Source organism: Oncorhynchus keta, chromosome 1, assembly GCF_023373465.1.
Source record: "Oncorhynchus keta strain PuntledgeMale-10-30-2019 chromosome 1, Oket_V2, whole genome shotgun sequence".
NCBI classification, from domain to species: Eukaryota; Metazoa; Chordata; class Actinopteri; order Salmoniformes; family Salmonidae; genus Oncorhynchus; species Oncorhynchus keta.
The window spans coordinates 77,283,062-77,293,974 of NC_068421.1; the positions used below are offsets into that span (position 1 = coordinate 77,283,062).

Sequence of the window (10,913 nt, forward strand, 5' to 3'; positions counted from 1 at the left end):
TCTGTGTTTGTACGTGTGCATGCGTGCACATACATTTGTGTTCCTGTAACACTTACATAAGCTAATGGGGGACAATTAAACAATCAATAATAATAAATTTGACAGCAATTGAAGATATTTTATCTTAAACCATACATTTTACGCAATCTGCACAATCCTGCAAGCCTTGCAATTTGTTCAGCTTCTGTATAAAACCTAGCAAACACACACTCCACCCAGACTAAGGCTTGGACTGCTGCATATCGGTGGTCTTTGACCCCTTCTCTCTTCTTGTGCTTGTGATTACCGGCAGTCTTAGTGCCATGGCTTCTAAATGGATTGTTCTGGTCTTCAGTATGCTCTGGTGCTTGGTACTTTTCCTATTCCATCACTAATGTAATTTCATGTAAAACACTATATTACCTAAATTACATTACATTGCTCTGACCAACTGTATTATTGTGGTGCCTGATACAGTTACTGTATTTGTCATAATTGTGTAACAATTTTGCTTTCTTTTTTTCTCAGTTTTGTGTGATCAAATTTCTAATCTTGTTACATTTTAGTGCAGACCTGTTGCATTGCACTGTTTTCTTTTCCTTGTTTATCTGTTTTCTTGTTTGTTTATTGCCTGCTGTAGTCAGCAGCATCCCGGCTCACAGGTGAAACAGGTGAGTGAAACCTCTTATCGTTGTTGTTCATAACTATGTCTCATAGTGGTGGTAGAAATAATGTCAAGCAATTGTGTGCTGTGGTTGACTTAGACATTCTCTTACCTGCAGAGACTGATGTGGATGAGGGACACGGACACGACTGGGACATCTTTGACATCAATAAAGGTATATAAGAAAATAACTTTATAACATGACTGTATGTATAGATAGTATCTCTGTGTGCTGATTGTCTAACTCTAGTGTGTTCATTTGCAGAGGCAGGATTGGACCTGCTGGAGGGTGATATTGTAATAGATGAGGTGAGTTTGACAGCTCATATTTTCCTTTACTTGAATAATGATATGGATTTCTCATAGCCTGCCAATAATATCTGGTCATCACTGATCACCATGAGGGTGTTGTGTCTGATTGCACTGATTGAGAGTGTGTGGTTCTCTCTGTTTAGACTGACAGCAGAAACACTATTCTTGTGGAGCAGTATCGCTGGCCTCAGACTGTACCCTACTATCTGAACGACAGCCTGGGTGAGAAATACTACACTTCAATACTTCAAACATAGCTTTGGTAAAATCCATTTAAATCAGTGTGACAAAATTCAACACAAAAATACATTTAAATCAGTGTGTGAAATTTCAATACAAAAATACATTTAAATCAGTGTGTCACAAGTCCGACGTTTCCCCTTCCCGGGCGGGTGGAGCTCTGCGGTCGTCGTCACCGGCCTATTAGCTGCCACTGATTGTTTTTCCTCCCCCTCCTTGTATGTTTAGTGGTAGCACCTGTTCATGTTATATTAGACAGCCGGCCCGCCTGGTTGTTGTGCGGGATTATTTCAATGTAACCTTCGACTCTGTTGTAGATGTACGTATTAGTGCTTGGTCGTGATTTTTTTCCCATTGTATTTTTTGATTCCGTGTGGTTGGGAACGTAACTTTTGTGAGCACCCTGTGGTGCGTTGGTGCTATTAAAAGACGCACAGCATTGAACTCTGTCTCCTGCATTTGACTCCACACCCACGACACCCGGAGCATTACACAGTGTGTCAAAATTCAACACAAAAATACATTTAAATCAGTGTGACAAAATTCAATACAAAAATACATTTAAATCAGTGCAAGGAAATTCTATACAATTTTGAAATATATATTTCTGTGTGTGTGTGTGTGTGTATAGACATAAATGCTAAGGGGGTGATTCTGAAGGCCTTCGAGCAGTACAGACTGAAGACCTGCATCAACTTTGTGCCATGGAAGGGAGAGAATAACTATATATCTGTGTTCAAAGCGCACACGCATGCACACACACACACACACACACACACCACAATGTCAGAAGCCAATACATTTTTGAACAATTATAAATTATAATTCTATTCTTCCACTCTATTTTCCATATCTTTCTCTCTCTCTATCTCTAATAACATTTCTATTTAAGGGCTTTATTGGCATGGGAAACATATATTTACATTGCCAAAGCAAGTGAAATAGATAAGAAACAAAAGTGAAATAAACAAATAAATTAACAAACAAAATGTCACAAAAGTTCCAAAAGAATAAAGATATTTCAAATATCATATTGTATATATATACAGTGTTGTAACAATGTGCAAATAGTTCATGTACAAAAGGTAATATAAATAAACATATGTTATATTTACAATGGTGTTTGTTCTTCACTGGTTGACCTTTTCTTGTGGCAACACGTCACAAATATTGGGATTGCACACTGTGGTATTTCACCCAGTAGATGAGAGTTTATTTGTTTTCTAATTCTTTGTGGGTCTCTCTCCTCTCTTTAGGTGCTACTCCTCAGTAGGTAACAGGCAGGTGGGGAAGCAGAGGTTGTCTATTGGTCGTAACTGTGACCGTCTGGCAACGGTTGAGCATGAGTTTCTGTATGCTCTGGGTTTCTGGCACGAGCAGTCCAGAGCTGACTGCGATGACTATGTCAACATCATGTGGGACCGCATCCAAGAAGGTAGCAATCAATAAATCTGTATTAATAATATAAGATGACCGCCATGTTTTAGTTAATAGTATGTTAGGGATTATTTATATATAGCCTCACTGTCTGTAGTTGTCTATCAATCTGCTGGTGTGTCACCAACTAAATGTACTTTATACATATGCATTTCATTGACTGAACATTGCATTATTTCCCTTTTTAGGAAAAGACCATAACTTCCTGATCCACGGTGAGTCAGTGTCGGGTGCTATGAACGTGTCCTATGACTACGGCTCTGTGATGCACTACAGTAAAACAGCCTTCAACATCGGGTCAGAGCTTCATGGACGTGATTGGTCAACGCATGGAGTTCAGCGACAGTGACCTGCTGAAGCTCAACAGGCTCTACAACTGCAGTGAGTCCTCACCTGTCAATCAATATCAATCAAAAGTCAGATCAAAAATCTATCAATCAGCCAATAATGTACTGTAACTCAGGAATTCATTAGACTGAACTTTAGTTAATGCTTTTACTTCATCAATATGTAATAAATATCTAGGTAATGAAGGTGATTACATAAGGATTGTCCAGACAGGGAGTAGATTATCTACAGAAGAGTTACATAAAGCTGTTTTTATTGGTCTCTTGATTCTTACTTTCATAGACTAATGCTGACCTTCCCTCTCTGTCACCCCATCTCCTTCTCTCCACAGCAACTTCTTCAACGTTCCTGGACTCATGCAGCTTTCAGAAGGAGAATATCTGTGGGATGATCCAGGGTCCTGTTGGGAAAGCTCAGTGGGAACACAGATACATTGTGGCTGGGGGACCCAACACCGACTACACTAACATGGGCCAGTGTGATGGTAAGATATACATACACGCATGCACACAGAAGCTTATGCATGCGCACACACTTTACTCTGAAGCAAGGCCCAGAGACAATAGTCCTAGTGTAACATGATAATCATGCCACTATAACGGCACATCTACTTATCTGCTGTTCTCCTAAAGAGATAGAGAATGGCCAGGAAGGTCAATGCCCTCCAACATGTTTCTTTGTTTGTCTCTTAAGATTCAGTGGAGGGACTTTGGTTGATTAGTTTTCAGAGGATCACAACATTGAAGTACCCTGTAGCACCATAATGATAACATCTATTTGAGGTCGATATCATTAACATCCTAATTGATTTTATAGAAGATTAAACATTTTCTCCCATTACAGAATATGCATATTTTTTGATCCATGATCACTGTCTCACTCAAATGTTTTTCTGTTTCCAGGAAAAGGTTATTTCATGCACTTCAGTACGGTTAAGGGTAACCATGGTGACCAGGCCAACCTGGAGAGTCGTCACTTCTACCCCAAGACAAGTTCCCAGTGCTTGCAGTTCTACCTCCACAACAGCGGTGGTGCTGATGATCGACTGAACGTGTGGGTGCGGGAGTATGACGACGCTAACCCCAAAGGAAAACTGAGGCTCATCCAGAAAATCAATATCACAGGTTTGACATCACATCTCAGCTCATACAAAACAATGTTGTACAACAGTATAGAGCAGGGGTATTCAAATCTTACCCTATGAGGTCTGGAATACTGCTGGTTTTCTGTTCTTCCTGATAGTTAATTGCACCCACCTGGTGTACTAGGTCTAAATCAGTCCCTGATTACAAAGGGGAAGAATTGTAAAAAGCAGAGATGGCTTTGAGCTCCAGATTTTAATTTGAGGGGTATATGCTGACCACACCGCTCGCATTGCAAAATAAATGTACACATACATGTTATTCAATCATTGCACCCACACTGCTCATGCGCGTCTGCGTAACCGGGCACTAAAACAGAACTTGGTTCTATTTGTGACGCTTGACGCGCTGCAAGTCCCATCTCCTCATTGGTTTTTAGGAGCATATACCCAGGTGCCATCTCATTGGTTTTTAGGAGCCTATACTCACATTGGTGATTGAAAGATGAACTTGAGGTCCACACTCCAGTCCAATTGATGGTGGTAATGCACCTTAAAGTTGTTTGCTAATTGCCATATACAGTCCAAAGAAGAAGAAGCCTGAAGGAGGAGAGATTAGAAACTAACTTGGTTTACCCTTTTATCTGTGGATTAATTGTCAGAGTAGATCACCTTGTGCATTTCAGGTAAAATAACAACCCAATGTTTATATCCCAGGTCAAATTAGCTAACAGCAGCAAGCGAACTTGCAAAATTGCCATAAATGTTTGCTTATCAACCTGTCCCCAAATGAATATAGTTGGTTGAGAGTTAATTTTGATATTTCACCTTGCGTGTCCTGATCGAGTCAGGTGTGGGGGGACAAAATCAACATGCGTGCGGTCTGCTCAGCATGTACGTTTATAGGGTTTGTGTGGATGTCTGTTTCCTTCGGTCCTACAAGTGGCATCAGAGACTCCTGGGAACTGTACCATGTGACCCTGGATGTGAAGATGAAGTTCCGGGTTAAGTTTGAAGGCTCGAAGGGCACAGGGGCATCCACCGGAGGGCTCTCATTGGATGACATCAACCTATCAGAGACAACCTGCCCGCAGCACATCCGTGACTTCGCCGGTCTCTTAGAAACCACACCGACAGGTGTGAACATCTAAAGCCCACGCTTCCTGTCCCCCAGTGGCTACTCCTTCATGGTGAGTGTCAAGGTCAAAATAGCAACAAGGTTGAGATGTGAATTTTCTAATATCCCATAACTCTTTGCATAAATGTGGTAGAATTCAACAAAGGGACCAGCAATCCTAGCAATGATGCTGGTGCCATGAATTTGTTTATTTTGGGAAGCTGTCCTTCAGGGTGGCAGGTAGACTAGCGGTTAAGAGCGTTGGTACTAGTAACCGAAAGGTTGCTGGTTTGAATCCCTGAGCTGGCAAATTGGAAAAATATACCATTCTGCCGTTGAGCAAGGCAGTTAACTGCTCCCCGGGCACCGATGACGTGAACATCGATAAAGGGTTAAATGCGGAAGACACATTTCAGTTGAATGCATCCGCTTTCCCTTTCTGCATTTGAATACATTTACATTTAAGTCATTTAGCAGACGCTCTTATCCAGAGCGACTTACAAATTGGTGCATTCACCTTATGACATCCAGTAGAGCAGTCACTTTACAATAGTGCATCTAAATCTTAAAGGTGGGGGGTGAGAAGGATTACTTATCCTATCCTAGGTATTCCTTAAAGAGGTGGGGTTTCAGGTGTCTCCGGAAGGTGGTGATTGACTCCGCTGTCCTGGCGTCGTGAGGGAGTTTGTTCCACCATTGGGGGGCCAGAGCAGCGAACAGTTTTGACTGGGCTGAGCGGGAACTGTACTTCCTCAGTGGTAGGGAGGCGAGCAGGCCAGAGGTGGATGAACGCAGTGCCCTTGTTTGGGTGTAGGGCCTGATCAGAGCCTGGAGGTACTGAGGTGCCGTTCCTCTCACAGCTCCGTAGGCAAGCACCATGGTCTTGTAGCGGATGCGAGCTTCAACTGGAAGCCAGTGGAGAGAGCGGAGGAGCGGGGTGACGTGAGAGAACTTGGGAAGGTTGAACACCAGACGGGCTGCGGCGTTCTGGATGAGTTGTAGGGGTTTAATGGCACAGGCAGGGAGCCCAGCCAACAGCGAGTTGCAGTAATCCAGACGGGAGATGACAAGTGCCTGGATTAGGACCTGCGCCGCTTCCTGTGTGAGGCAGGGTCGTACTCTGCGGATGTTGTAGAGCATGAACCTACAGGAACGGGCCACCGCCTTGATGTTAGTTGAGAACGACAGGGTGTTGTCCAGGATCACGCCAAGGTTCTTAGCGCTCTGGGAGGAGGACACAATGGAGTTGTCAACCGTGATGGCGAGATCATGGAACGGGCAGTCCTTCCCCCGGGAGGAAGAGCAGCTCCGTCTTGCCGAGGTTCAGCTTGAGGTGGTGATCCGTCATCCACACTGATATGTCTGCCAGACATGCAGGGATGCGATTCGCCACCTGGTCATCAGAAGGGGGAAAGGAGAAGATTAATTGTGTGTCGTCTGCATAGCAATGATAGGAGAGACCATGTGAGGTTATGACAGAGCCAAGTGACTTGGTGTATAGCGAGAATAGGAGAGGGCCTAGAACAGAGCCCTGGGGGACACCAGTGGTGAGAGCGCATGGTGAGGAGGCAGATTCTCGCCACGCCACCTGGTAGGAGCGACCTGTCAGGTAGGACGCAATCCAAGCGTGGGCCGCGCCGGAGATGCCCAACTCGGAGAGGGTGGAGAGGAGGATCTGATGGTTCACAGTATCGAAGGCAGCCGATAGGTCTAGAAGGATGAGAGCAGAGGCGAGAGAGTTAGCTTTAGCAGTGCGGAGCGCCTCCGTGATACAGAGAAGAGCAGTCTCAGTTGAATGACTAGTCTTGAAACCTGACTGATTTGGATCAAGAAGGTCATTCTGAGAGAGATAGCGGGAGAGCTGGCCAAGGACGGCACGTTCAAGAGTTTGAGAGAAAAGAAAGAAGGGATACTGGTCTGTAGTTGTTGACATCGGAGGGATCGAGTGTAGGTTTTTTCAGAAGGGGTGCAACTCTCGCTCTCTTGAAGACGGAAGGGACGTAGCCAGCGGTCAGGGATGAGTTGATTAGCGAGGTGAGGTAAGGGAGAAGGTCTCCGGAAATGGTCTGGAGAAGAGAGGAGGGGATAGGGTCAAGCGGGCAGGTTGTTGGGCGGCCGGCCGTCACATGACGCGAGATTTCATCTGGAGAGAGAGGGGAGAAAGAGGTCAGAGCATAGGGTAGGGCAGAGTGAGCAGAACCAGCGGTGTCGTTTGACTTAGCAAACGAGGATCGGATGTCGTCGACCTTCTTTTCAAAATGGTTGATGAAGTCATCTGCAGAGAGGGAGGAGGGGGAGGAGGATTCAGGAGGGAAGAGAAGGTGGCAAAGAGCTTCCTAGGGTTAGAGGCAGATGCTTGGAATTTAGAGTGGTAGAAAGTGGCTTTAGCAGCAGAGACAGAGGAGGAAAATGTAGAGAGGAGGGAGTGAAAGGATGCCAGGTCCGCAGGGAGGCGAGTTTTCCTCCATTTCCGCTCGGCTGCCCGGAGCCCTGTTCTGTGAGCTCGCAATGAGTCGTCGAGCCACGGAGCGGGAGGGGAGGACCGAGCCGGCCTGGAGGATAGGGGACATAGAGAGTCAAAGGATGCAGAAAGGGAGGAGAGGAGGGTTGAGGAGGCAGAATCAGGAGATAGGTTGGAGAAGGTTTGAGCAGAGGGAAGAGATGATAGGATGGAAGAGGAGAGAGTAGCGGGGGCGAGAGAGCGAAGGTTGGGACGGCGCGATACCATCCGAGTAGGGGCAGTGTGGGAAGTGTTGGATGAGAGCGAGAGGGAAAAGGATACAAGGTAGTGGTCGGAGACTTGGAGGGGAGTTGCAATGAGGTTAGTGGAAGAACAGCATCTAGTAAAGATGAGGTCGAGCGTATTGCCTGCCTTGTGAGTAGGGGGAAGGTGAGAGGGTGAGGTCAAAAGAGGAGAGGAGTGGAAAGAAGGAGGCAGAGAGGAATGAGTCAAAGGTAGACGTGGGGAGGTTAAAGTCGCCCAGCACTGTGAATGGTGAGCCGTCCTCAGGAAAGGAGCTTATCAAGGTATCAAGCTCATTGATGAACTCTCCGAGGGAACCTGGAGGGCGATAAATGATAAGGATGTTAAGCTTGAAAGGGCTGGTAACTGTGACAGAATGGAATTCAAAGGAGGCGATAGACAGATGGGTAAGGGGAGAAAGAGAGAATGACCACTTGGGAGAGATGAGGATCCCGGTGCCACCACCCCGCTGACCAGAAGCTCTCGGGGTGTGCGAGAACACGTGGGCGGACGAAGAGAGAGCAGTAGGAGTAGCAGTGTTGTCTGTGGTGATCCATGTTTCCGTCAGTGCCAAGAAGTCGAGGGACTGGAGGGAGGCATAGGCTGAGATGAACTCTGCCTTGTTGGCCGCAGATCGGCAGTTCCAGAGGCTACCGGAGACCTGGAACTCCACGTGGGTCGTGCGCGCTGGGACCACCAGATTAGGGTGGCGCGCCCCACGCGGTGTGGAGCGTTTGTATGGTCTGTGCAGAGAGGAGAGAAAAGGGATAGACAGACACATAGTTGACAGGCTAAAGAAGAGGCTACGCTAATGCAAAGGAGATTGGAATGACAAGTGGACTACACGTCTCGAATGTTCAGAAAGTTAAGCTTACGTAGCAAGAATCTTATTGACTAAAATTATTAAAATGATACAGTACTGCTGAAGTAGGCTAGCTGGCAGTGGCTGCGTTGTTGACACTACACTAATCAAGTCGTTCCGTTGAGTGTAATAGTTTCTGCAGTGCTGCTATTCGGGGGCTAGCTGGCTAGCTAGCAGTGTTGTTTACGTTACGTTGCGTTAAAAGAACGACAATAGCTGGCTAGCTAACCTAGAAAATCGCTCTAGAGTACACACTTATCTTTGATACAAAGACTGCTATGTAGCTAGCTGTGTAGCTAGCTACGATCAAACAAATCAAACCGTTGTACTGTAATGAAATGAAATGAAAATGTGATACTACCTGTGAATGCGACCGGGTTGTTGAGTCCTATTCGGTAGACGTTGGCTAGCTGTCGGCTAGCTGTTGGCTAGCTGTTGGCTAGCTAGCAGAGTCTCCTACGTTAAGGACGACAGATAGCTGGCTAGCTAACCTCGGTAAGTTAAGATAATCACTCTAAGACTACACAATTATCTTGGATACGAAGACAGCTATGTAGATCGCTAACACTACACTAATCAAGTCGTTCAGTTGAGTGTAATAGTTACTACAGTGCTGCTAATCGGTGGGCGTTTGCTATGTGGCTAGCTGCTGGGCAGTAGACTACGTTAGGACGACGAAATACGATAATTATGCAATTATCTTTGATACAAAGACGGCTATGTAGCTAGCTAAGAAGAAATTGCTGAGATTAGACAAATCAAACCGTTGTACTATAATGAATGTAATGAAATGTAATGAAAAAGTTATACTACCTGCGGAGCGAAGTGCCGATGCGACCGCTCGCTCCAACCCGGAAGTTCCAACATCATTGATGTCCTGGCCTGGTAATAATGAACTACCTAGGTGAGCGTGTACATCAATGGCCGTAGCAGCCCAGGTAGCATGGCCATCTACTTCCACCTAACCGCCGGCCCTAAAGATGACTCCCTCACCTGGCCCTGTCCATGGCATCAGGCCACCATGGCCCTGATGGACCAGAACCCGGACATCAGACAGAGAATGTCCAACCACAGCATGATCACCACCGACCCCAACAAGCTGTCCTCAGATGGTGAGAATGCGTACACAAAAAATGCTTACAGTATGCCAAATAATAGCATGTCATTGGCTCTCTGTCCTTCAGAAGCTGCAAGGTCTTCCAATCTGAGACAAGCGTGAGGAGACTCAAATTAGACTAGAAACAGTTAGGGAGACAGGTGTGGGAGAACCTGAAGTCAAATTGTTTCTATTGAAGATTTCCCTTCTCTCCCCCAGGCAATGATTTCTACTGGGACAATCCCCTTAAGGTGGGAAGTCTGGTAAACTGTTCTGATGGCAGCCAGTTCTACCGCGGGCCTGGTACCGGAACCAGCAGCTACCTCACCAACAGCAGGCTGAAGAGCAGGAACTTCATCCAAGGAGACGACACCATCTTCCTCCTCGGTCTAGAGGGTAAGACATTACATTCCCGTCGCTGGAGAAGGCTCTTAACCATACATTCCCAATCGTTCCTCAGCTCTAGTACCAGGTCCGTTTGTGCCATCTTACAGCGTAACAATGACTATAGCAGTTGGCAAGACAGAGAAACAGATCTGAGACCAGACTACCTTGACCTCACTCTGTTCTAAACCAGTGTTCTTAACCCCAACCTCTTCAGATGTGTCTGCACTGCTGGAGACCCAGCCCCTTCCTCATTCTGCTGTTCATCAGTCTGAGAAGAGCACCGTAGTATCACCCAGCAGGGAGACCAACACGTCCACAGTGGTGATGAGATTGGCGGCATTCATCTTCGTGGTTGCTATGATAAGCGCGGTGTACACCAGGAGATTGAGGAGACCGGAGAGTGACAGGGATGTGATCGTTGTGGAGAACATCTAGTACTGCGAGTGACAACCAATCTAAAATGGCTTTACTTTTCCATCGACAGATTGTTTAAAGTGCTCCTGAAGAAACTTGACAGAAACTAGAATATATCCTAACAAACACTTGACTGTCTGAGGAGAATCAATAGATTGGAAAATGTTAGATATAAATTATCACATTTTTTTTACAAACCAGAAGTGAGACTTGTTATGGAATATCTTTACAGG

The 10,913-nt window shown here is 45.7% G+C and overlaps 1 protein-coding gene across 1 annotated transcript; it reads left to right on the forward strand.

Moving 5' to 3' along the window:
- Window positions 1–302: 302 nt before the first annotated feature.
- Window positions 303–10,882, forward strand: mep1ba (meprin A subunit beta a). The gene is given in 15 exon segments (XM_035771038.2): window positions 303–350; window positions 620–650; window positions 762–818; window positions 909–952; window positions 1,099–1,177; window positions 1,827–1,944; window positions 2,452–2,630; window positions 2,821–2,935; window positions 2,937–3,013; window positions 3,312–3,464; window positions 3,883–4,093; window positions 4,999–5,251; window positions 9,688–9,895; window positions 10,099–10,275; window positions 10,481–10,882. Coding segments are annotated over 15 exon segments (1,971 nt in total). The 3' UTR covers window positions 10,702–10,882.
- Window positions 10,883–10,913: the final 31 nt, after the last annotated feature.